The sequence below is a fragment of the Athene cunicularia genome (genome assembly GCF_003259725.1).
Source record: "Athene cunicularia isolate RWA chromosome 1 unlocalized genomic scaffold, athCun1 chr1_part1, whole genome shotgun sequence".
NCBI classification, from domain to species: Eukaryota; Metazoa; Chordata; class Aves; order Strigiformes; family Strigidae; genus Athene; species Athene cunicularia.
This window is the reverse complement of record NW_020799091.1, coordinates 112,019,977-112,047,071: the sequence shown is the minus strand read 5'-3', so window position 1 is coordinate 112,047,071 and position 27,095 is coordinate 112,019,977. Positions and strand designations below refer to the sequence as shown.

Here is a 27,095-nt window from a genome sequence, read left to right as displayed (position 1 = left end):
GTTAACTGTGGAAACCTACTTAGTATTAAACGTACCTGTCTCATCGCTACTGACTTTGGAGACGATACTTTTATATTTTTTTTTCTGGTCATTGTTCTTCACAAAAGACCTAATTGAAAATATCTGTCAAATCATGTCTCTGGTTTCCTGCTTCTTCCCCCCAACTAATTGGACACGTATTGTGTTTGTGTGGGAAGGAAGGAGGCTCTATAGCAGTAGAGCAATATTGCTGGGAAAAGAACATTAAAATGGATAAAGGGATTTCCTAGTGGTATAAATACCTGCACACGACCTCCCTGTGCTCTGGAGGCCTCCTGTATATGTATATGCAGGTAAAAAACCTGGAATAGAGATTGAGCTGCAGTTAATCACGCAGGATCTGTTCTGTTAGAAAACAGGGGCAAGTGGCTCTTTTACCTGTTTGAGGGTATGACTTGCCAAGCATTTTCTTCATCTGACACCTTTGTACCCTTGAATTCTGACTCTTCTCCCTCTCTGCCTCTGATAATGCATCACAGCGCTGCAGAGTGCCTGCCGGTTTCTAACCATGCCACCAATGTTGTGTCTCCAGGTACTTTTTAAAAATAATCTTGCTCTCAGTAACTCTCATTTGTAATGCTTTTGGATTATATGTGTTCATTGAGTTCTGCAATATTTAAAGTGTTTTGTATCAGTGCTATGTGTGCTTTGGACTACAGTAAAGTAGAAGCATTTTCACAAAACTCTGCGTGATGAGTAAATCAGGAAAACCCCAAATATTTGTCTTTTTAGCTTAATCTGTAGCTTTCTCTAAGTTTGTTACAGGATTAAGCTCAAATATGTTACCAATGCATTAACTTAGAAAAGGCTCAAACACTGTCACTGTTGTTATAACTATATAGTCTTCAATGACAAGTGTCATGTAAATTAATTGAAAGTTTATTTATTATGTAACCACAATCTAAAATAATATAAAATACTTTAATATAAATACTTTAATAATATAAATACTTTTAAAAATATAAAATATAAATAATATAAATAATATAAAAATAAATCAGAAATTTATTTAAAAGAGGTCAGTTCTAAATATCAGTTGGTGAAGCTTTCAAGGGAAAACATTGCTTTACAAAGCATATTGCATACTGAGCCATGACTAAGATTTAAGTGGAATGGTCAGAATTGGTGGCAGAAATCTCACCAATATTTTTGAATTGTATGTGTTTGTGTATATAATGATTAATTGCATTTAAATACTAGGACATGTAATCATTGAACTGCCTGAGAGAGACACAGAGAAAGAAAGTTTTCTTACAGCATTAAACTTGCAGAAGTGGGATTCTGGAATACAGGAATTGGTGGAAATCTTTAGGGAACAGAAAAAGAGATAATTTTGATTTATTTGAAATTGCACTAAGGTAAAAATTTTATTTGGAGTCTTAACAAGAAACTAGCCTTCTCTTGAAATGCATTGGTAATAAAACATTTTAATAATAAGAAAAAGCATGTAAATAATGAAAACTGAGCATTGGTGATAGATAACAGGATCTTATACATTAAGCAGGAGTTTCAAAATATCCTAATATGGCTGCTGGTTAGCAGTGGTAGTAGGTAATAGGAGAACTTAAATTTTGTATGAGGCCAAATTTATATCTGTATCATAGTATTTTCTAGATTCATCTGTTTCATAATAAAAAGTGTATGTGACAGGCAGCCAAAAGAATTGCTTGTCATCTTCAGATTTGGGGTTTGATATTTTGTAGTTACCACCCAAAAATACTGCTGTAGTCAGTGTGAATTTTGTTTGCAGCATCACTAGTAGGTGATCCTGCGAGAATGGAAGCAGTGACAGAGGGTGCTGACTATGAGTAAAGGTTTACAAATTTCATATATAGATTCAGAAATTGTAATAAACAATAGCATTCTGATGAAAGCATCTAAGGAGAATTTGTGCATAAAAACATGAAATAATTTTGAATAATGACTTATGTTAAATATAAAAATTTTAAAAAATGCATGTAACAATTCTGCATCACAGAATAGAGGTGAGTATACTTCTGTTCAAATACTATATCATGTCGTAGAGCTGATGTTCTGCAGTATTCTCAACACTTTAACCATTACTATTTAATTTAAATAGCATCATCTTCACTATTTAATTCTACATTCTCATTAGCAAGTTAAAAATTATATTTTCATGCATTAAAATTATAGTCTATGGATTATGAAATAATAGAAAACAACAACAGTGAACCTGAACAGAAAATCTGTATTACTCGAAATGCATTAGTATTATTAATGCAGTCTTCATTTGGGGGGCATTTATACCAGTATAAGCATGCCTGTTTTAGTAGATTTTATTTACGTATAGGTATATCTAAACAGAACATTTTACTGTTATGATTACAGTTGCAAAAAACAGAGATTCTGATCCTTAATTAATTATACTGTTTTGAACAACTGGAATGTGTGCTCTAATGTGCAGTTTACCATATCTGAATGCTCACAAACATGAATTTTTAATATTACACTTTATAGCAGTTGTTAGAAGGGACAGTATATGCATTTCTGTGTCTACTTATGCATGAGAAGCAGACACATCTCATTTTGTATTCGGTAAAAAATTGTCACATTCTTCAGGCACTGGCAATTACTGAGTACACATCTGAAACACCCCTGTAAAAACACTGGTCATAAATTGTGTGTTTGTTGCTGCTGCTGATGGAGAATGTTGATTTAGGCCTAACTTTTCAGAAGAGTCCTGAGTCTATCATTCTGTATCCCCACCACCCTGCCAAAGCACTCTGAAATGGTTTTGGTGGCTTCGCATGTGACTTCTGGATGCCTCGGAGCAGACGTCCCAAACTGCTGCTTTTGGAAACCCAGGTCTTAGGCATGCATAAAATATTGCCTGCCTTGATGCCTGTGTTCAATGTGGAGCTTTCACAGCGGTGAAGCCAATCAATTTTCTGGGGACACAGAGCAAATTTTTATGTAAGATTAAATGAAATAGCATGTGGAAGTTGCATGGGGAGAAGAGTTCAATGCTTCCCTTGCTCAGCAGTATATGTAAACTTAGATTGTACTAAAAATAATGCATCAAGGCCACAGCATGACAATTTCTGGTCTTGGCTTAGACAGTATCTCACTATTTATACTGGCAGTCTTCTCTGGTGTGACATGGCCAAGTGTCTGGGCCTCCAGCAGTGTTAACCTGATGGATATGGCCCAGAGTTAAATGGTTACTGAATGCACACAAAAACTACATACAAGGATACTGTCTGCCTCTGAATGTAAAGATTGTGTCTTGAATCCTCACACATTTTCTTACCAGTCTGGTCTGTTTTGTCTTTGATCCAAATTCCTATATGCTCCCATATCTGCTTTGCCATGACGACTCTGGGAAATGCTTCAGCAGGCCTTCATTACTCTGTGCCTTCCTGTCATTATGGAAATCAACCATCTACCTATGGGGTGATGGCAGGTAAGAGACATACCATCAATTGGGTGAGCTATTAGCATGTTGATTTTGGTCAGTTTTCCTTTAGAGGGACCAATTCAAGACAGTTGCTTAATACAGGACTGGGGTTAAGGCACTAGAAAAAGGGTTAGGAAATTAGGGATCAGTGCCCAGAGTGTCCCCAAATCTCTGCATCTGTTGGGAAATCACTCTGTATCTTACTTCTGTCTACAAGACTGGGACAGTGTTGCTTTTTTTGCTCACCTCTGTCCACTTCCCCTGGTGATCATCACTTTTTGAGGGACTAGGAGTGATGGGCCCGATATACCTGTCTATTACCAGTACCTCGGGTGATGGAGCCCTGACTGGAGATAGAAAATAAAATGATGGCATAATGAAGGGATAGCTGAATTCATCAGACAGATCATACAGATGATCGTGGATTTTTACACGCATCCTGCTCAGTTTTCCATGCCCCAGGCTGAGTAAGAAAGAGGAACTGTTGTTCTATGCAAGTTCAAGTAGCAGTCAATAGAGAAAATTAACACAGCTCCAAGGAAATAATCATTACTCAAGAGATAATCCAAAATCAAACTCAGCATTTTATTTCACTTAAGAATGAAAGAAATATTAGAGTAAGTCAGCATAGATGAATACATCTGTATAGGGATGTTTTAGAGGACAAAGTGTAGACTTCCTTCATGGTGTGTAAATGTCCAAATGCTCCAATTTCATTATGCATCTATGTGTCTGTTGCAAACATTCCTGGCATTGTTCAGATCCCCAGGAAAAGTTAATAGGTATTAAAACCAAAAAGTATTGCTCAGGTGTTAATTTTGTTTCATTCCAAAATATATTTTTTTTTTTTTTTTTTTTTTTTAGGCATCAAGCCGGCAACTCCAGAGATGCTATCAGCAAGTCTCTCCCAGAGTCGCATCTTACAGACATGCAGCATGCCACATGCCAATGTGGTAAACGGTGTCAGCACCTTGCAAAGCAAGTCCTTCTAATTTTTGGTGTTAGCCTTTATTCTTTGAGAAAATGTAGTGGTTTTTTGTGGTTTTTTTGTTTGTTTTGGTTTGGTTTGGTTTTTTTGTGGTTATCCTGTGTGAAAGTTATAAAATATTCCTGTGGAGTTAGAACCTCCAACACTGGTGAGAACAATCGGGGCAGCAAAGACAAGAAATAAATGGAGGTGGGAAGTTATTGAAGTTCTGAGTTCTGCTACAAAGTTCTGCATAATTTAAAAAAAATTAAATTAATTGATGTTCTGAGAATCTGGAATTTACTGGCTGCTCCAGAAACACTGAAGAGTATTAATATTTCTCCAATTATTTTTTTTCCCTTCAGGTCAGAGACTTTAGCTCTATGTACAATATCTACTGAAAAAGCAGCCTTCACTCTTAACTGAATTTCCTTGTTAAGTCTGATATTTGTGAGCAAAAGATATCATGAGATAGTTTTGTTTTGTCCTTGAGCAATTTCTTAAGCCAAGAACAACCATTCTGAATGTGTTTGGGGTTTTGTTTTGGGTTGTGTTTTGATTTTTTTTTTAAGCTCTGACCTGTGTACTTTCCTTGAAGAAATTTTGTGCTGAAGCTAAACCAAGGTAGTATTTTGTCTGAACATCACTTGGTATTTACATGGAAGCGTACTTTGTAACAGAAAATAAGAGACTGGCACATTTTATGTGGCTCAAAATTACATAGATCCATCAATTTGTTGTGCCACTTAATTCCAGCTGGATTGTTATTTGTTTAAGTTTGGTCCATTTACCATCTTGTTTATGTGCATCCTCGTTTGCTAAGAAATAGGATGGCTGTGGCTGGTGAAAGTGACTGTTGGTTTGTTTTCATATGTTGGCACAAGAGAGACCATATCTCCTAGGAGATACTCACTCTTGGGTACTTTCACATATTACAGACATGGATTATGAGATGATGAAGGCATGTTTTTATTGTGTAGCAGTAGAGAATAACTGTACTGAGTTTTCTTTTTGGTATTGCCCAGGTAGCCTGACCCCTTGCCTTTATAAATTCCCGGAGCATGCCCTGAGCGCCAGTTCCTGTGCCCTCAGCCACAGCTTTACGCCCATGCACCAGTCCCTCCTCACAGATGATCCCACTGCCACAGACTTCAAGCAGGAGTTCCGCAGAAAAAGCAAGTCTGTCGAAGAGCCCATTGACATGGACTCCCCTGAAATCAGGGAACTGGAGAAATTTGCTAATGAATTTAAGCTGCGGAGAATTAAGCTAGGTATGTGCTTTATGTGTGTGAAAAAAAAGCTGAAAAATTCCAGTGAAAGCCAATTATTTCCAAATGTTTTATGGTCTAGCCTCTGCAGTTGTCTAATCATAACTCTAATCCTGCCTTGCACTGCCAAGCTTTCTCTGTTCCTAGAAGACTTGCATGGAATTAATGAACTTCAGTTTTTTGTAGCTTAGTACATAGAAAGTGAATTTAAACTTTCCTGCCCTTAAATTACTTAACTGCAGAGAAAATTATTGCTGTTCATTAAATCAGATTCAGTGCCAGGTGCATTATTTTGCACAGTCCCCAATTTTCTGCAGCTTAGGGCAGCACAGGCTCTAACCTCTCATAACCATCCTCTTCCCCATGAAGTGCTTCATCTGATGGTGCAATGTCATTTCAGTATACAAGAAGGGTGACATCCGTGGCAAATCTTTCATACCAGGAGAAAGCTTCTTTTCCTGGTTTATTTACTTGTGCCAAGACACAGGTACAGAAGCAACTGATATCTTTGTTGCTGTCTGATAGCTACCGGGGTTGATGCAAGAGGGATTGCATTAGAGAGTCTCCAGTGAGGTGCTTGTCTTTCACTGGACAATCTTAGCTGAGGTCAAAGGTGGACTGAGGTGGTCTTTCTTGCCTGTAGGGAATAGAGGTACATTGCAGAGTAAAAGCATGTCTTGCCCTTGTTTGAACTGTACTGAAAAAAAGTAACACCCAGCGCTACAGATTCAGCCCACTTAAAATATTGGGTATTCCAAATGGAGAGTTGCAATTTTGATATTATTGCTTATAACATTACATTGTATCGTTACAAAATAGGGCATCCCTCTAGCTTTAGAAGTGTAAAAAATTATTAGGTTATTACCGGTATCTATGCATTACCTCAACAGCTAGTAAGCATTTCATTTGCGGTGTCAAAATAAGGACTGAAATAAAAATTTAGGCTTTAAAATAGTATTTGCAACTTTGTCAGTTTTGCTGTATACCATGTATTTAATGTCAGACAGAGCAATGGAAAGGTTTGCAAGGCCTCATGCTGTTAAACGCTGTAATCATTGCTGTATCTTCATGCTGATTTTTTGAGGGAACAGAACTTCCTCTGATGGAAACAAATGACACAGAACCTGTAAGACTGGGTTTACTGTTCTGATGGGAAAACTGCAGTTTGCACAGGAAAACTAATCTTGAGCTTTACAAGGGAAGACAGAGTTAATATGGGCTGTGGGTCTGAGACTGAGAAGCACAGAGTTAGTGCAATCAAAATGGGGGCAAAATGCTGCCTCGTGAGACATTTAGCATCTAAAGAGATCCTGTCTGTTCTGGCACAGAGGCAGAAAGGGCTGATGATGAGCCAGACCCCTGGATATGGCAGATACACATTCCGAGCTCTGAACGGGAAGCTGCTGTTACAGAGTCAGTGTCTGCATGGTAACTGCAGCATTTCTCTGATCGCTTCAACTTTAGCCGTTGCAACAAACAACAGGAGACTGGCAGGGCTGCCAGGGATTAGTTTATTGCCATTGCACCATCTATAGAAAGAACGATAAGGGGTATCTGGATTCTTCTCTAATCTCAGAGTGTAAAACTCTACTAAATCAGTGTAAAACTCCACTGAAACCAAGAGGAGACTGAACATGTCAGAGTGAGCCACAGAGACCTCTGCAGAAAGCCCATCCTGGAGAATGCTGCAGGCACACACTGTTCATAAGAGTCATCAGTGACGGGCTAAGCGCCTCAAGGCAAGTAACCATTTATAGAAAGCTCCACAGTGACTTTTTTCTCCTTTGACAGGTTATACACAAACCAATGTTGGAGAAGCGCTGGCTGCTGTGCATGGCTCTGAATTCAGCCAAACTACTATTTGCCGGTTTGAAAATTTGCAGCTGAGTTTCAAGAACGCATGCAAACTGAAATCAATACTGTCCAAGTGGCTGGAGGAAGCAGAACAAGTAGGAGGTAGAGAATTGAAATCCTCTGAATGTTGTTTTGCATTTAAACCAGAATCCTATATACATGTTGAAGAACTACTATGTGTCTTCCATAGACTAAAGTTTTGTTTTACATTAAGGCGTGCTTCTATTAAATTTTGGTTATCTTTTTTGGGTGGGCAGGGAGGGGCAAACAGAAATGCATGGAGGGTACAGAATAGAAGAAACATTACTTGGCCTAACAAAAGTAATTTCTGTCAGTCCCATCCCAGCAAACTAACTCCACCGCAATATGGGAAACATCAGAGCTGTTAGAATCTATCAGACAGCCCATTTAGCAACATATGGGGATTCTTCACTACATAAGACATATGGCCATGGGAGAAAGGATTTCAATTCAGCAGAGACAGTGGTCTTTAAACCCTAAAGAAGAATATCATGGCATAGAGATTTTTGATGCAACCTTTTTGTTGCTAGGGGTTTCCCTTCTTTTTGCCCAGTTACTTTCCAATTGCAGAAAGAGTCATGGGGTTCACTGAACAAAGTGTACTTTAGAACAGGTCGGTTGATTTAGAGGAAATGGGTTGCCTTAAAGAACAGCCTTTTCTGCTGGATGAATTGTGATGCTGAGAAGCAGTATGTCTGGAGGTGACAGCAAAAGCCAGGACACTGCTGTGCAGCACTCACCTAGCATCGGAAGAAAGAGATGATCTTAATGCTACTTTTTGGATTTGTCATTGTATTCAACAGTAGGAAACCTTGTTAAACAGCTGCTTCTGCTGCACGCTTTGATTTCCTTTGAACCAAATGTAGAAAGCTTCCTTCCCCTGTAACTGCACTGGAAAACAGAGGGTCTCCTAATGTGGCTGGCACATTGAAAGAATTACTTGTGAGGGAGTTGTAGTGGGTAGCAGCTACTGACCGCCTGAGCAGCGTTACAGGCTTGAGCTGCAGGGTAAGATCATGCACTCAGTCAGCAGCCTCTGAGAAGGGAGCGGGATGGAAGAAGCAGATGAATAAATGGGGTTGACAGCCAAGACTGTATTTCTGCAGAAAGAGGGGGAAGTAGCCAAGAGGTATGGAAATGGACTCCATCTCCCTAGATCAAACCCTGCAGGGTAGGAGGAACAAGGTATGTCAAAGGAGGGGGCTGAAGTATGGCTCCACAGCTACATAGGCACAGAGCCAGCACTGTTTGCAGCTTTACCCGTGGCACACCATTTTTATTTACACACATTTAGTGCTGGAGGTAAAACAATGAATAACCACCTGAAAGAAAGAAGTGCTTTTATGTGTGGTGCTGCTTTTATTCAGTGGCATTATCTGTTAGTGTTCTTCTGTCTTCAAAGAAAGGGATGTTTTTCTGGAGATGATTGTGCTTGTTTCCATTTCTTATGGAAGGCAACTGCTGGGTTTTGTTTTTAATACAGCTTTATACAATGAAAAAGTTGGAGTGAATGAGAGGAAGAGGAAGCGCAGAACCACCATAAGGTAATAAATATTTAGGGTGTTATGTATTAGAAACAACTTTGGCTAGGATGTTTCTTGGGTTCAAAATCAAAGTGTTATTTTCTGTTAATGAATCTCTATAGCTAATGCTTCAAAATGTTTCACTATTTTGAAACATTCTAGTGAAAAACAACAGCATAACCCTCCAGAACCCCAATTTGCCCCCAAACCAATACTTTTCCCAGTTAATCTTTTTTCAATGCACAACAACAAACTTTAATATGAAAAAATATTTTATTATAATTCTGCCCAGATTTTATGATATCTATATAGTGAATAAGGTATCAGAGCACCCTTCTTTTCATTTTGGGAGGTTCTACATTATACTGGAATAAATTGCATTATTTTTGGAATAGAACTAAAGTCTGAGAAGTTTGAGGGTAAGCTCTTACATGGCAGATACACATACACAGATACGGCATCCTTATCCCTGTCCTCTGTCCCTGGATTCTTTGGAGTTCCCAAAGAAATACTTTAAGGAGCTGAAGTGATAAAACAGGCAGTTGTTGTGAGAGACAGCAGAAGGAGGTTCCCATATCTCTGGTGGCCAACATCTATCATCTATCTAAGCCTCATCTCCATGTGGAAATCAAGTAGGCTGGTCAATCATATTACAAAGCCAAATACCAAATAGGCAAATGGAGTATTTCCTTCTTCTTTAGATATCCCAGACTCTCATATCCTTTGGTGAAGAATTCACTCAGGGGGCCTCCAAGGAGCTGTAGTATTCTTCCACAGGAAGGGAATTTGGCTGCCTCTGGGCACAACCGTGGTGCTGTCAGGCCCTACCTGCTACAGTGAATTGCCTGTTCCTTTAATAGGGATCCTTCCCAATGTGCAGTGGCATCTCCCAGAGATGTAGGCTGCTCTATAGTCCTACAGCTACAACATCTACCACCTTCTCTCACAGTCGAGACCCCTTTTCTGAGTCATACTGCTTTTGATATAAGGAATAAAATGGTGTGAAATTTTTCTGACTTTTGAATTAAGTATGCCTCTGAGGGGATGTTTCTCAGTTAGGAGTGAACTGTGGATGGGAGATGCTTCACAGCTCATTTGCTCATCACAGCACCTCACAAGGGATGAGGCTTTACTCTTGGGAGGCCAGTTTCTCCTCTCAGCTTCTCTACAAGCCAGTAAGGATTGGAGCAGCAGTGCCAAGACCTTGTCCAGTTTATGTTGGATGGCCTGCATGAAAGCTGAGTTGAGACCACCTCTGTCCTGGGTGTTTTTTCCTGGCTAGAGGAGCCCACTGAAGACTGCTCACTTACCATTGTGGGTTTTGGTATTGTTTTTCAAAAGCTATTGAGGAAATCAGTCCACCTGTTAAGAATTTTTTAATTATTCCTGCTTTTACATCTAACCCCACTGCACTGGGAGTATCAAATATGACAGGTTGTCAATGACACAGATAACTGAGGCAAAATTCAGGACCAAATACCCTCTAGTAAGAAAATATTAATTGTTCCTTCGAAGACATATAGGACCTCAGTTTGAGGACCTCAAACTAATCAGGACTTTATCTGAACTGCAGCCTTACTCTTAGCATTTCTTAATGGATGTTTGAAGGCAAACTAGAGGTAAAACAAAAGTCCCACTAACAAAATTAGAGCAAAACCTACTTAATTTGAATTTGTGGAAGCTATTCTATTTTCTACTTTGATTAGAAAGCTTAAGAAACTGTTAGTTAAAGCTAATGTTTTTTCTATACTTCTGTGTGTGCAGAACATCACGCTATTAATTAGGTAGTTTTAATAACGACACTAAATATTGCAAAATAGACCTATAAATGAAAGACCAACAACATATTACAGATTAATTAATGAAATAACTACAACTCCAGCAGATACTTTGTGTATTTCTGTAAAAGAAATAACTGCACCTCATTTCCAGAAAAATGCATGAAGTGCCCTCTTGTGTCCAAAGAAATTACAGCTACTGCTGAAGCCAGTTTTTGATATGTCCTTTTGGCATGTTGCAGATAATCTTTGTTTTCTGAAAATATGTAACACAGACGTGAAGGAAATTGTATGTGAGAATAAGAAAAGATAGAAGTCTTAACTTATTTCGTTTATTGAACCACTAAACTTTGTTTAGGTGTTCAGGCTCGTTCTAATTCCTGTGATCCCGTTCATATCTACCGTAGCTGTACGTCCTCGAGAGCATTAAAAAGCACAAATGTTTTATGATTACCGCTGAAATTGTACTGAATTTGATGTGCATTTTGTCTTTAAATTGTGCTGAAATTCTGCATGATGCCATGCTGTTCATGGCAGCAAAGAAATACAGTTTAGTTTAAGCTCGGTGGGTTTCCTTTACATAGAAAAAAAAAGGAAATAAACCAAGTCACTATCTTATGTGCTCTTAGCTGACCCTTCTTCTGAACTAGTGGTGAAAGCCTGAATGTGTCAGAAGTTTTTTAAGGTGTCATTTTATCCCTTTATCCAGCATTGCTGCCAAAGAAGCCCTAGAGAGACACTTTGGAGAACAAAGTAAGCCTTCTTCTCAAGAAATTATGAGGATGGCTGAGGGGCTCAATCTTGAAAAAGAAGTTGTGAGAGTTTGGTTTTGCAACAGAAGACAAAGGGAAAAAAGAGTGAAGACAAGTTTACATCAAAACGCCTTTAGTTCTATTATCAAGGAGCATCATGAATGCCGGTAAAGCTTTCCTGTGCATAGATGTGGGTTTCTGGTTTGCTTTTTGTAAATATTGTAAATACTATGTCATTTTAAAAAAGAAAAAGAAAAATCAGTTAACCACTTGTTTCTCTTACAAGCTAGTCTGCTTCAGATGTAGTGTGTTGTGGAAGACCTGATTTTAATGTAAAAGTTTGGAAACAAATTAAATGCTACTGCATACATTTAAAGAGGTGGAGGTCTCTGTTTAGCTTCAAGTAACCTATTATGCATTATTCAACTAGAAATACTTTCCAAGTCGTCCAAGTACTTGCAGCTTCCCTGTGCTGTGCCTTTCTTGCACCTGGGGTACATTTAATGGAGAACCCCATGTAGGTACCCTAAGCATCAACAAACAAAGTTCTGTGTTCTATGTGAAGAAAGGTTACAAAGCTTGCTATCAGCAGCTACAGTTTTGAAAGAACTTTGCCTCTCCATGTCCATGCATGTGCTGTAGCCCGATCTCACGTTAACTATCTAACTGAGCCAACCTTTGTGAGACTGTATGCTACTAGGCACATGACACGGTCCCGTCTCCATTGGTGAACACTGAGCTCACCAAACTGAGCACCAGTGAGAAATTAGACCTTCAAAGAAGACAAGGTGAATAAGTGACCTTAAACAAGGAGTGGTGACACTGCTGAATATCTAGTTATAGGCTAAGGATGGGATGCGCCCATAAGATCTTGTGGGACTGCCACTAGGTCTAAGAGCCAGGTAGCAGAACGTGAGCTGAAGAACTGCCAGCTCAAATTCAGCTACATGCTCACAACAGCTGTACACCTCTGTGAATCATTTCAGGTAAATGCCATGAGAAATGTGCCATAATTGCTGTCATTATTTATGGTAGAGTAAGCTGTTACAAACAGCTAAGTACAGAGGTATCAACACCCACCAATCCTACTGTGTGCTCTGTCTCCAGCTATCACTTGATTGCCTTAAACGGGCACCAATTTTTTTTTTTTTTTTTTTTTTTTTTTTTTTTTTTTTTTTTTTGTTATGCTTGTTATCAAAGGTAATTCTTGCTAATTTATTATATGCCTTAAAGTTTGATTTGGACAGGCTTAGCTATAAAAATTTACCTTACCTTAAGACTTTGTGGCTTGAGGGGGTAAAAAATTAGAGAATTATCAGTGTTTATTGCACTGCACATTCCCACTCTCCTATTGTCGTCCTCTAGCCTAGAGACAATGGGGGGGTGGGGGTGTAATGACAGTGCCAGAGTTCCACCTATCAGAAAGACAGGCACGAGAAACTGAATTTAATGACTGTAGTACTCACCAGGGATAGATTATCCAGCCCTCTCATCAGCCTGCTCATTGTTATTAGAATAGCCCATTACCATATATGTATTTTTTGATTGTTTTCCAAGGACCGAAATCGAGTGCATGCAAGTAGTAATAGCCAGATTTATTTTTCCATAAAGCAGACCTGATGATTTAGAAAGTGTCTAGATAATAGGCCCACAGAAAGCAAAAGGAGTTTAATGTTCAAGACCACTTAGAAGCAGTGTGTACAAGTTAAGTGCTCTCTCCCTAGTGTACATTAAATTATCTCCGATACCTATTACAGTGACCATAGCATATTCAGCTATGGAAATCAGGCTCCTGGATTTAAAAAATATATATATTTATGGATGAATGCATTGCTATAACCCCTTAATTTAGAAAACTTGAAGTTAATAACTCAAAGGGGAGAAATTGTGCTATGTACTCTCTTCAGGCTGTTCTCATCACTAGCGTAGCCAAGCTACAGCAAAGACCAAGCTGTAGCCTTTATCCACCACAGGTGTATTGGCAGAGCATGAACTTTCCAAAACGATGAAAGATAAATACAGTTGAAATTAGCACTCAGTGGGTGGTGGCATAGCATTTGTGTACCTTTCATGTGATTTATATTATATCTGTTGAAACTACTATCTGATCTATATGTTATTTATAGTCTAAATTATTTTCTAAATTATAAAAGGCTTCCTAGAAATGCTATAAGCCTGTACTTCCCAACCCCTGCATCCAATAAAATATTCTTACACATCTGGTATTCCAGGTAATGGTTTGTAGTTGTTTTGGTAACACTTTAGTTGTGTATCATGCTGATGTGCATATTCATTTTAGCATGCTGTAATAGTTAAATCAAAAGCAGACTTACCATAAAATTGCGATTTCTAGTCTTATAGAAAGCCTTACAAGTGAAGGCCAATTGCCGAAGCATAGCAAAATAAAATTAAAGGTGACACATAATGCCATTTCCTTGCAAAAGAACGGCAAAAGGCTAAGTGGAGGAAGCAGCCACCATTTAAACACATACAGCTGTTGCCACAGAAATACAAACAAATTAGAGTGGAATTTTTTAAAGAAAAAATGCTGGATGAAATCAATTTAATGTGCTGCAGCCATTAGACTTAAAGTGGCAATTAATTTTTTTTTTTTTTGTAGGAATAACTTACTGGGCAATGGCCATCAACCACTCTTGATTGGGGAAAAACCCCTAGGTTAAGACTTCTGAGGGGCAGCTTTATAAACCTGCAAGAGTTTAGTTTGCCATTTGACTAACGTGGGCTACACTATTTTTCTTTGATGTCTTTGTGGTTTTTTTTTCTTGCTCTTACTTTTCCCATAGTAAGTTTAGGCAGGGTGTTAAAACTAAAATAAAGGACAAAACAAGATGTTATGACAATGTATAAATCTGTGGTTCACCTACCTCCAAAGTACTTTGTAGCACTCTGTCCCCCTCATATGAAGGACATAACAGACCTACAAAAGACCCCTACAGAAGCAAAGGTCATGACCAAAGGTAACTGTTCTAGGTTTAACGTGTGTGCACTGAATGCTACAGTGGTCTACCAAATTATGAGCTGTATTGAAAGGTTGGATGGAGGCAAGCTGTTTACCATCTTGCCTAATGTAAGACCTAGGAGTAGACATGAAACTGGAAAGAAACTAAAGAAAAAAGTGGTGGTTCTTAATGTGGTGGGGACAGATCTGTGAAAATCCTCTTCTAAAAAAGGTGGGTGACAGTTTGCTAATATGGACAAATTCACAGATGAGAAAGCCACTCAAGGCTGTTTTATATAGAGGAACTTACATATGGCTCTGGAAGGGCTCTGAACTGAAAATAGTTAGAGGTTGGAAGAATTATCTACATTTATCTTGTTTTCATATTTTCCTGGGCATTGCTTATGAGCACTTCTGGAGCAGGATTCAGTCTGCCCCAGTAAAGCCATTCTTAGCTGCATGCACGACTGCATTGCTGTTCTTGGATACAGGACTTTCAGATTCAGTTGCTATTAAGGTGTCACCAATGATAAAGGAGTTTAAGGATTGAGTGAGTAGTTTTTTAGTCTGCTAAGAGTGATTTAATAGGAATCTGTTTCTAAGTAGGGGATGCAATTCTGTTATAGGCAGCTACAACATACCAATTATAATTGAAATAAATATAAGCAAGCCTGCTCACTCTGCTACTGAAACATTTTTATACAGATTAGAGCTGCAGAATTTACAAGGTAACTGTTAACAGGAATACCAGATAGATATTGACAGCAGCCCTAGTTCAGCAGTCTTTCTAACACCAAAAAGCAATGCCTTTATTCCTGTTCATCAAAGACCCCATAGATAGTAGAAAGAATTCACAGTAGAATTATGTCCAATGTTGACAGTCATTAAAAGGATAAAGTGCACACAATTCAGAAAGGGCATAAGCCTTGGTGTTCAAGCAACATATAATCAATCAGTAGTTTTATACCTAACTAATTTCACATTATGGTTTCTCCAACAGTACTTGTGAACCCACTTACAGGCAGAAGGGAATGCAAACTTCATGAAGTCTTCACTGAATGTTGAGTTTAAGCCAAAGGCCCACAAGCAACTACAAAAAATATTATGCTGCTTTATAGCTCAAGTCAAAGGAAAATTTATCAGAGCTAACAGGAGTCCAAAGCAAGCCCACTAAGAGACTAACCCTACAGCGGACAAAGTCATTGCGGAATAAAAAGCCTTTTATTAGATTTTTACAAAATAACTAGTAAAAAAAAAAATTCACCTCATATCAGATACATGCAATATATAAACTTACACGTTCCAACCCACTACCTCATAGATTCATAGTTTGTCTATTACTTCCTTCAAAGAGAAAGAATTCCTGCATTTCTAGGCCAAAAAACAGATGAAGGCTCACCTACGTTTCTTCCTTCTCTGCTGACTTTAATCTTTAAAAAGCAGATGGTGCAACAACTGTAGATTCACAGAGGTTATGGTTTCCTGCTACACTTTTTCTAGCAGCAAAGTCTCTTTATGAAGTTGGTCCCCTCACAGTTATCCTGGTTTCGCTCTTGGGAGGTATTTTGCTTTCCTTTTTTTAAAGCCAAGATGAATTTGTTGTTTCTGTTCATTGAACGGCCCCACTAAATTAGCACAACTGATGGGCAAATAATCTCCAGCATAGTAAGGGCTGAGAACTTCACACCATCTGGGGAGTCATAACTGGGAACTGCATTCTCAGACTCTGTCATCCGTTTAAAATATCAACAGTTCTTATTTCATTAGTCCAATACATTCCACTTATAACTAGAATCATGTTGGTGCAGTTCAGAGACCAGTGAAAAACCTTCACAGAACCAGAACACTGTTATTATAGTGTTTAGATAAGTAATTATCAGGTATCATCCAAAATTGTTCTCAAAACTAAAGTTTAGATTTAACTTATCAATGTGATCAATTGCATCTTAGTAAATAATACAATTATGCACAGTTATCTTCCATTACGAAATACTGTAAAATATTTACAAATGTTTTGGGCAAATGTCCTTTTAGCAAGTGCACAAGTTGCATTTCTGAACTTCAGCACTGAGTCCCATCAAGTGTACACAGAGGTCCCACCACAGTTTTTTGTGAAACCATCTTAATTACTCACCTATCAAAGACTCATTCTGAAAAAAAAAAAAAAAAAATCACAAAGATACAAGATTTATATACATAAAGGCACGGCAATTCTGTTGAAACCAATTATGTTACAGTACAATAGAGTTCAATCAGTGCCTTTCATGCAATAAAGTTCACTAACAAATTTAAATCTTCTTCCAGGAAAATTAACTGCAGAAGGACTGTATCCTTCCCTTTTGGTAAAAAGAATAACCAGCTATTATTTAATCAACTCAAAGTTACTACAGGAGCTTGAAAGCAATACATAAAATGTTTTTTCTTTCTGCCTAAATTTGCTAGACTTTTAAGGCTATTTGTCATCAAAACAAAATACTTTCCAACTAAGAGCAAAGGTGAAGTTTCATTTGTGCTAAGATGACAGACTAAGAATGTTTCTATAGCAATGGTTTTATAAAAATTATATATATTATATAGGTGCTGTCCTAGAAGGCATCACCACCAGCCACAGAACAGCTAATTTTAAAGATAGACCAGGAATTGAGATAGAAGAAAACTTTGAATTCAGAGGACAAATTCAGATCAGGTATAAGTGAATTTATCATTAGAACTACATCCCTGGTTGGTCCAGTGCTCACAAAGACTCCATGCAATGGACACACCAAGAGTACTTCTCCCTGTAAACGATTCAAAATATTCTCTCCTTCCCCCAGTACCAACTTCAAGTTGTCATTTCTGAAGCTTCAGAGTTTTCCTAGACAGCAGTTGCACTGAAAGAGTATTTGCACTTTTATATCTGTCTGCAGCTGAATAATTAGATGGCAGACTGTTTACTGCCATCGAGTTAATCAACTCCCAAAGCTTTAAGCTGTCGTTCAATCTCTTCATCTGATATGGTAGCAGCTTTTGATGTTGATGCAGATGGTAAGCCTCCGGCAGCTGATGGAGCTTTGGCCATCTAGAAGAAGACAAGTTTTCTTCAGTCAAAATAATACATGTTATGACAAGCTGACCTTTTCTAGAATAAGACTGTAAAATGAAGGCCGCTAGAATAAACTATTTTTAAAAAGGGAATGAAGGGGAAGAAGCACATGAACTGAGTAAAACTATCCATACCTTTCCAGAGATTTCAATTCCTATCTCATCAAGCACTTGGTTAACAATATCTTGGCTTTCTTCCTCTTCATCAGAAGCATCAAAAATATCATCCAAAGTATCGTTAACTTAGAGGAAAAAAAAAAAAAAAAGCACACTGCCTTAAGCAAGAAGGTTACCAAAATAACCTAGTACCATCTTTCTAACCCTCCCAGAATGTAGTAGTAAAAGCACTGTATAAGATACCAACAGAAAGCACCTGTATATTGGAGAGGCTTTGTTACCTTTGCCTGGCAAAGCCTGTGAGCACAGCTAAAGCAACAAGAGTAAGGCATGACTGCTTTTATAAAAATGTTTATCTTCACCAAAATAGTTCAGTTATGCTATCTCCCCCCTTACTAGATTTCAACATTTCCTAAAAACATCTTCTACAGTTCCATAAAAACCCCTTTCTTCTTCCTCCAAGTTGCAAAATTGTTAACTATTCATTAATTTCTGAATTGCAATAATACAGTTTCACACAGTTGAGGTGTTCGCATCTTGCTCAACAATATTGTTTCAAGTCTATGCTACTTGCTGTGGCCAACACAGCAGCAGGGATTGGGATAGGAAGGAGACCCCCCCAAGAAGTTGGTGGCTTGAAATTAAAAAAAGGGACAAAACCATCACATATCACCGAGTATATAAAACTGAGACTATCAATAATAGCTAAATTAAGTGTCCAGTCCAGAGGAAAAAGCACATGCAAAACTATGGGCTACAGAAAGGGCAATTTTTCAAGTCCCCGTACCAGTTACAAGGTTTTGAACTGGTCTCAAACCCCCTTCCCCTTCCAGTATATTCTTTTTAAGAAGTATGGTGGGTGTTTTGCACGAAGATGGGAAGGAACAGATTATAGATTTAGTATCTAGAGCTACTAAAAAGCCTAAGGCTCAGCATCCCTGTTCAGGCATGCGTTGTTTTGTTTGCTCTTTAAATGTAGAAATAAAATGTCAATCATCAGTATTTCTAGACTACCCTACTGTGGGCTGCAGCTGGATGTTCCCTGAAGTGCAGAACTTACTCATTTCTTCAGTCATTTCCATCTTCATGTTTTCCTTCTGGAAATTCTGCATAGTTTGTAGTGTCTTTTGTGGATCCATTTTCTTATTAACTGCCTGCATTGTCTAATAATATTTTTTAAAAAATATCATAGAATGAGACATTAGTATATACCAATATATACATTAAGAAGGAATAAGACTTTTCTAATAAAAACCCTGCAGTCCAAATGTCACTTTCTTTGTCTCTTTACATCCCATGAGAACTGTAGATACATCACAATCAATACAATCTGTACCCAGTAAGAAATTTCACTATCTACTACCCTAATAGATATGCTTTTAAATGTATGCATCTTTCTTGCACCATGACCCTTCTCCTGGCCTTATATTAGGAAAAATCTGCCTGATCTAAAAGAAAAGATTTGTATAATATTTCCTAATTTGCAGGCTATACACTTTAAAGAGGTAAATGGCTGCAGGTTTTCTATTCAGTAAGGAACACTTATTTGAACCAGCACTAGAGGACGGGCATTAAATCACAATTGTTTATGTTATAATTTAATGGAAAAAATTCCTTTTCTCTGAAAAGCAAATATTGAAGTATTCAGGATGCATGGATAAGCTTAGGGTGAACCTATTAGGATTACCTAATAGGTAATCTTTTTGTGACAGTGTAATAAACTTCACCTGTTTTATTACAGCTATGCAGCACTGCCTTTGCAAGCACTGGTACTTAATATTTCTTCCTTCCTAAGAAGCAAGCTACTGTGTCTCTCATGGGATGTCAAAACCTAAATACAGATACAAGCAATGTATCTGAGTCAGATACTGTAACTCAGTTATGTCTGAGTATGTTTAAAGTGATAACATATTATGCTTCTAATGTTACTTGAATTTCAAAGACTGTGTTCACAGTCACATTATTTGAAGTTAAAAAGTTCTCCTGTACTTAAGTGTGTTGGTTCTTTATAGTTCTTTTACAAGAACTATAGATGGACGTAAAAAATATTTGCACTGAACTGAGTTTATATATCTTCAAACAATAAGGGTCAGACACACAATTAAAAGAAACAGGTAACAAATACCTGGACTTTACTATGTTCCAAATTAGCTCCATAGATGCTAAAAATTATATAGAAAATACTTTTAAAGCTTTGCATTCATGTTATTTGTCTTGTTTGCTGAGGCAACTGATTCCATGTATATTTTTCATTGATGGTTGTATGAGATTAAGAATAGTTTATAACCTTCAAAATGAACAACTGAATACTTCTCTTTAGACTCCCCATGTTGATATAGCAAAATACTCACTTTAAAAGTGACCAAAACAATGTAACACCTTCCTCTCCAATAGTAACTAGTCCATATAAGTACCTGCTAGATTTCAAAAAACATCACTTTTCTGGATGCTGGTTAATTTATTTTTCAGTATTTTTGGTTTTTCTACTGACTTAAGCTTTATACTTAGTCTAGTGACACTCTGGTTTTGAGAAATATAATCCAAGACATCTCATAGATAAAAACAAGTCAACCGTGTAATAATTTAAAAGCAAGACCAACTTGTTCACATGCAACACTGTCGTAAGAATACCAAGCTGTTTAATTTGATCAGTTGTACAGTCAGACAAGCCCCTCCCTGCTCTGTGGGTTAGCCATGGAGGATGGAAAGTTTGCTACCAAGCCACAACTCTGTATCACTGAACAGCTGATACCTGTCAACACATTGCTTCTAAAGATATCTGACAGCAAAGCCTTAGCAGCAATTACTTTCCACGCTAAATTGTGTTGCATTACTGTGTGTAACTGGATTTAACTTGGACTGTTGTAAAAGTACAACTTGTCTACAATGATGCACGCTAATTCTGTTTCTTACACCTCAGGCTAAACAATCCTAGTTGCCAAAAGTAAACTTCCTATTTACCAATTCAGGGAAGCAGGGGAAAGTTCACAACCAACTCAGATAATGGATTTTTCAGACTCTCTTATGAGATGAGATTTGTGAGAGAACTTAATGCAATACTATTTCCTTAGATCATGGAGTGTGAGAATGATTAGACTTCCTTAGGAACTTAAGATCTAAAGCAATAACCTACTTTTTGCAAAAGCCATAGAGCTACTGTGACACACTGCCTTGATTTCTAGATGAAGCATGCCCTACTTTTTCCCCAATAAAAATTGCTTGTGACAAGATATACAGGCAAGACACTGTAGCAGCATGATTTGGGGTTTTCTGATGTATTACAATAGTTCTTCACTAGCATTAGAGTTTATTTTAATCATGTAAACATTTGACAGATGTGTAGCTCAAGAAAATACACTTAGTTAGGTGCTAACTGGCTGGACTGACTAGAGAAAAATTTCATAATGTGAATAAAATTACATGTCCCTACTGTATCCTCAACACTATTTGTGGTATTAAGCAGTAAGTTTTATCCCTCTAATTATCTTATACAAAATAACACAACTTTGGCAACCATATGTTGCATTTTAATGTAAAAGAAAGTCTTGTAATGCCTTACTTTTGCTGTAGTTGACATAGCTCCTGCCATCTTCATCTGAGAGTTCATGACCTTTGTTTGAGTGGACATAGAAATGACTTGAGAGCTAACTGCATACGTTCTATTTTTCTGCTTCCGCAGTTGTACAAGCTGTTTTGCTAGCACTTTACAGGCTTCTTTGTTACCAGTCTTAGCCATTTTCTTTATTTCTAGTTCCTGTTTAAAAAAAGGTATAAGATTAATTCCACAGAATTTTCATTCAACACTAACAAATTCCAAAAGTTAACTATCCTCTTTGGTTTTTTGAAGATATTTAAAGTTATGTAAATAGTATTCCTTGCTTTTCTACCAAGGTTATTTAGTAGAATAAATGCAATGCTGTTATGATTTGACGAGAAGGAAAAAACAGAATGAAACCGAATTATAGTATGGTAGCACAGAGTTCCCTAAAAGACTTCACCTTCTGCATAATGTCACATTCACTTATATGTCCACATTCAATTCCATATCAGAATAGGGAGTAACACTTAAAAAAACCCAAACCAAACAACAACCGAGGAAGTGAAGAAATTATTATGGCCAGCTAACTATTAGTGTCATGAACCTTTGATTTCTTGCATGGACAATCAAGCCACATCACCCATGGAAGAAATGGGGAGTTCATAGGTTCTTTTTAACAATTTTGCAGCCTCGAGAGAATCTCATAACCTTCAGGGAACAAAGTAGATAAAGTTAGATGACCAATAATTACAGGCTGTTTACACACATAATTTAGCTGGACTTAACTTAGCACATAATTAAAGTGGTATAAGTTTGTCTACAACAACATATGCTTAAACCTTAAGACAGATAATTCTGGCTTGCAAAAAAACCCCAAACCCCAATTTATCTATTTAAGGAGAAACAGCAAACTATTTAGCCCAGAAGTACCAGGAAAAAATGAGGCACAAATCATCCTGTCAGCTGGAATTTTTTTGAAGTATGTCTTCTGATTTGTGACTTGGTAACGTAAACTTTTCAAGTAATTTTTCCTTTTTAGCCTTTTTAAGGAGGGCTTGCTGTAGTATCTCCCTTCTTTGTATATGTCCAATTGTACATTTTGATTTTTACCATTAAGTAAAAGCAGCCTTTAAAGACTAGCTTTTTCCCGTGATTCTTCAACAGAATCTACCTGCTATGGGAGTACAGTTGCTTCACTTTATATGCACTGGTAGTCCAGAAAACTGCACTTATAGGAAGTTATGTATGCAAACCAGTCCTGTTTAAAGGCAAGGGTAAACTGACTCACCACATTAGTTTTACTACTAGGAAAGATCATGGTCAAGTTTACTATAGATATGGCACTGGCACAAGATCTTCTCTGTAAATCGCTAATTTCTAGAAGGCTGTGTCATACATATTATTTTAATCCAAGAAGGTATGGATTGGCAAATAAAGAGCATGAAGCTCTTCAAACATTAGAGGCTGAAATACATGTAAAGCTGTCCTCTTTGTAAGTAGCTCATAGAGACCACATAAAAAAATTTCTATAGCATGCCCAGAATATTACCTCCTTTTTGCATACTTGAAGTATTATGAAGGAAAGGGGGGATTAGTTTTCACACTAGCAAACACCAGTTTGCACCCTAGTTTTAATAGCAAATATTTGAAAATAGGGATATTCTCACTGAGATTAAATACCTAAGTAGCATTTATAACCCAATTTTCAAAGCAAAATAAAAATCTATACCAACCATTGCCAAATCACTGCAGATAATCCAGCTGCAGGAATCAAACCCTATATATTGATGATTTTATTCTTAATTAAGAAGAATTTGTGTAGAGTGCTGCAATACATTATTGGGTTTTGAGAGGTTTGGGACAAGCTTATTAAAGTCAGTCAAGTTCTTCTGGAAAAAAAATAATCAGAATTCATATAGACATATGAGGTTACTGAACTGAAACAGAACTGTCTGCATACTTTAAGGGTATTTTTATACATAGTATTTATATAACTAGGTTTTCCCAGAGCAGTATCTCATAGTTAAAGAAAAAAGTCTCTCTGAATAAAGTACTAACAAAATGTTCTGAGATTAACTGACAAGCCTTTGATCCTTTTTCACCTGATCTGATTCTGAAAGCTACTATTTATTGTCCACTGATTCTCCTATCCTAACAGCAAATTCTTTTTCAAAGACTTATTTTACTTCTCCTTGCGTCTTATCCTCAGAAATCCAACATTTCTAAAATAATTTACTGTAGTAAGTAATCAAAACTTCAGCGTGAGTATTCATGAAAATTAAGATTATTTCCAGAATCAGAATATATCATACTGAAGAATACCTTATCTACGAGTAGCATATTATATCTTATACATTCAGGGCTTCCAGAAACAATTTATCTGACCTCTTTTAGTTTGTTATTCCCAGCTCTTGGTATTCATGCAACCTGCTGCCATGAAACAACACCTCAATGGCTTCTGAAACACTGGCTGGATTTGCATAGCTTTTCCCACAGTCTGAGCATGTCTTCATGCATCAAACCCCACCATCTGTCACAACCATTTATCCAATTATACTGCCACACAGGTGCAGCATCCATTCACAGAATACTTGATAGCTCACACACAATAATTTTTAAATAGATCTTAATTTAGGCATATAGTTTTACTATTATTACCTCATTTTAGGGAATTTCTACATGAATGAAAGTAACAACCCTATGGGGTATTCATGATACCCTATGGTTTTTCTAAGTACTCCCTCCCACTGGAGAGTCATGGTAACATATGATAGCAGTGACACTTCTTTTAGTTTTTCCACCACAAGACCACTGATTTATAATCCTGTTAGAAGAAAACCTTCTGAAGGATCGAGAATGCTAAGAATGGAAGAGAAAAATGAATGCAGTTATTTAATCTAAGCAAATTGTTTCAGACTTTTCCTATGTTAGAGACTGAGAATCACTTTTAGATACTAAAATTTTTAATAATTGAAAAGTTAAAAAGGGGAAGACAACTTTTTCAGTGTTCAATTATTATACATTGAGTTGTATCTTCAGTGCTTTGCAAGTTTTCTATTACACCGGAGGTATGTGTTTGTTTTTAAAGAGTAAAATAAAGTTCCCTGCTCTACTTACCAGTTGTTTTTCCTGTTTTTCAAGTGCTGCTCTATCTCTGGTTATAGCCCTCTGTGTACCTCTTAACTCTCGATTTTGCTCCTTTATTATATCTGGAAAGAAAATATTCATAGCTGGGAAAAGTTTTCAATACTACATAAACATCTTATCTGATAAGCAATCTGAAGAAATGCAGTATGTTTGACAGCCTCCATTCAGAATGAACCGTCAGCACTTCAAATATATGAAATATTAGCAAAATACAATTTCATGTACACAACATGATTATGTTTCAGCAGCATAGGCCATATCCCATAACAAAAAGGCTATTTTACCTAGTATGCTTCTTTGCACCATAACCATAGCAAGAGCCTTAACCAAACAGCAGAAGGCAGGTACTCACACTTTTCTGCAAGTTCAGCCCTAACTCAGCTACAGTAACATATTCATTGTGAGCCCACTGGTTTTCCACCAGTCACACCTAACTGCAACAGGTAGATCAGCTGAAGAAACCTTATATATGAGATCTCAGAGCAATTAAGGAGTTCCCAAGTCCATTAAAACAGGGAATCCTAGATGCAAGTTCTGGATCCTGCTCTTTTCTGTCCTTATTCTGGTTTGACAGAGATTACTCTCCTCTACAAATGCACCACATCTGTGCAGCTCAACTTCAAGTCAGGCTACAAAGAAATAGTGTTCAAACTTTTTCAATTAGCAGATGCTTGAGAATATTAAGATATGAAATTGGAGGCCTTTATAGTAAATTTGTTTCCTGACAACTGACATAGCCATCTGCAAGGTGAAACTTCATAGGAGTTTTGCCACTGTACTATTTAGAAATTATTTACTAGTAACATCTGTTTATTAAAGCAAGTACTATTTAGGCATCAATCATGCTAGTTGCAATTAACTTTTGTTAGAATTTACAATACATGCATAGGTGTGATTCCCATGGTCAAAGGCAGGGCACTCTGCAGCCTCTGACCTTTATAGAGGAAAGACATTAGTACTTTTAAGAAGAGATTATTATACTAATGTATGAGTCTACACGACCTTAGATAAACTTTGGTTGGGAGTTTAGAAGGAGCAGACTGTCACATAACTTTGTGACTTTAGAGCTTCTTCGTCTAACCCACAGAAGTAACATCGTGGTATGGTGCTGCTGTTGTACTTAGAAAGTTTGAAGCATGTGAAAATCAATACAAACTGGCAGAGTTACTAATAAAGGCATGAAGGATAAATTCTAGATAAATTCTAGAAACGATAGTCACCTTTTTATTTTTTAAGGCTTGTTACAATTTTTCTACAAACAGAAAGAAGCATTTGCATTCTTCATTCCCACAATCAGAAATGCTGTAAAATATCTATTGTCGAAATTATTTCAACATTAATAGGTTTGAATCAGAAAAACCCCAAGCCTTCAGGGGCATTTTAGAGAGGGCATATATACCACCCTCTCCAAACAATTGGGTTTGACCAAATAAATACATACTCCAAACAAACTCTGTGAAAAAGAAACACGTTTTTACAGTGCTACTATTCCTCCAAGAACTACATAAAAAGCATCTTCAGGACATGTAGACTTTTCAACAGGCAATAACGAAAAGCTGGAAGATGACATGGATTACAACATTGTGCTCTTCACACCAGCAAAGCAGCAGTGAAAATTATTCTGAAAACAATGCTAAAGGCAAATAATTTTGAAGGTAGACAAATGTATATTACTTGCACAGCTGTACTTGCAAAAATGAAAGAAACAGCTTAATAGCTACATACAAGACTGTCTTTTCTAACTACAATAACTATTAAAAAAATAATCCCTCAGTGCAGAAAGCTTAAGTAGGAACTTCAAGAGGATAAGGAACAAGAACTGTTCTTAAATCAGGAGACAATAAGCATAAGCACAATGCTTATTTCTGTTGTTTCTGTTCTCACATAGTGGCTCAAATTAAGGATAGCAATAACTAAAACCAACAGCTATCTGCAGTTGACAGGCCCTTTCATTTGTTTTTTGTGACAGCCAAGATGAGAACTTTGCTCTTGTTTCTCTGTGATAACTGACGCAGATGATGGGTATTCCTAATCCAGCCTTTTGCCGATCACCACTCCCGTGTGTCACGCTGTGGCCTCGCACGCCAGGGTAAGGAGGAAGCACCTCCATTCCTTAAAGCAGGTTGGACAAGAGACACCCACAGCAGGGCTTGCCTGGGCTCCTTCAACCCGCCCATGGAAGCTCAGCGCCATGTCGCCCTTCCTCCCCACTCAGGTGTTGCACCAACCATGGGAAGATCTGAGTGGGAATCACACGTATTCTCCCTCGGTGACACACAATTGGTGGATGCACTGCGTCATTTTTGGCGAGCTTTTTTCGAAGGAGGACCCACCGGATTTGGCACAGGGCACCCAACATGCCAGCTAGCCAGCTCCGGGCCTCGCCAGCCCCCGGCCAGCCTCTGCCCCACAGCCGGCCTGGGGCACACACACCGCCTTGGGGGGCTGCCGCCGCCCCCAGGGCTGCCGTCAGGTAAGCGATCTTTTTTGGCTTTACTTCGGAGAGCGTTATTTCTGCGTAACTTTAAAGCGTTTTGCTGGCAGAATGGCCTCAAAACCATCAGGACCAACTTGTTTCGAGACCCGCGCAGAGAGCCGAGGGCGCAGGCGGCGGCGGGTCCCGCTGCTCCCCG

The 27,095-nt window shown here is 37.8% G+C and overlaps 2 protein-coding genes across 7 annotated transcripts; one reads left to right on the top strand and one right to left on the bottom strand.

The window, feature by feature from the left end:
• Positions 1-429: 429 nt before the first annotated feature.
• On the top strand, positions 430-11,791 carry POU1F1 (POU class 1 homeobox 1). Of its 6 annotated transcripts, none has more exons than XM_026850505.1 (7): positions 430-571; positions 3,398-3,463; positions 4,322-4,435; positions 5,450-5,695; positions 7,484-7,648; positions 9,051-9,111; positions 11,578-11,791. In XM_026850505.1, exons 1-7 carry the CDS (start codon positions 430-432, stop codon positions 11,789-11,791), a joined length of 1,008 nt encoding a protein of 335 aa, XP_026706306.1. The 6 variants fall into 6 exon arrangements, with proteins under 6 accessions (XP_026706306.1, XP_026706299.1, XP_026706289.1 ...); XM_026850498.1 differs by having other exon boundaries at positions 4,322-4,439; positions 5,454-5,695; XM_026850488.1 differs by having other exon boundaries at positions 3,314-3,463.
• A 3,994-nt stretch (positions 11,792-15,785) lies between these two features.
• On the bottom strand, positions 15,786-26,655 carry CHMP2B (charged multivesicular body protein 2B). Its single transcript, XM_026846760.1, has 6 exons — positions 26,601-26,655; positions 24,433-24,524; positions 21,337-21,531; positions 18,838-18,940; positions 17,796-17,902; positions 15,786-17,637 (listed from the first exon to the last, which is right to left on the bottom strand). The coding sequence occupies exons 1-6, from the start codon at positions 26,653-26,655 to the stop codon at positions 17,524-17,526; spliced, it is 666 nt and encodes a 221-aa protein (XP_026702561.1). The 3' UTR covers positions 15,786-17,523.
• Between the last annotated feature and the right edge of the window lie 440 nt (positions 26,656-27,095).

Excerpts from the sequence above, each read along its gene's own strand:
- POU1F1 (XM_026850488.1), top strand. The coding sequence starts at position 430 with ATGACTTGCCAAGCATTTTCTTCATCTGACACCTTTGTACCCTTGAAT. Across the intron at positions 3,464-4,321 it reads TACCTATGGGGTGATGGCAG|GCATCAAGCCGGCAACTCCA; the intron begins GTAAGAGACATA and ends TTTTTTTTTTAG. Across the intron at positions 7,649-9,050 it reads GGAAGCAGAACAAGTAGGAG|CTTTATACAATGAAAAAGTT; the intron begins GTAGAGAATTGA and ends TTTTTAATACAG.
- CHMP2B (XM_026846760.1), bottom strand. The coding sequence starts at position 26,655 with ATGGCGCTGAGCTTCCATGGGCGGGTTGAAGGAGCCCAGGCAAGCCCT. Across the intron at positions 17,903-18,837 it reads GGAAATGACTGAAGAAATGA|TTAACGATACTTTGGATGAT; the intron begins GTAAGTTCTGCA and ends TTTTCCTCTAAG. Across the intron at positions 17,638-17,795 it reads GAATTGAAATCTCTGGAAAG|ATGGCCAAAGCTCCATCAGC; the intron begins GTATGGATAGTT and ends GTCTTCTTCTAG.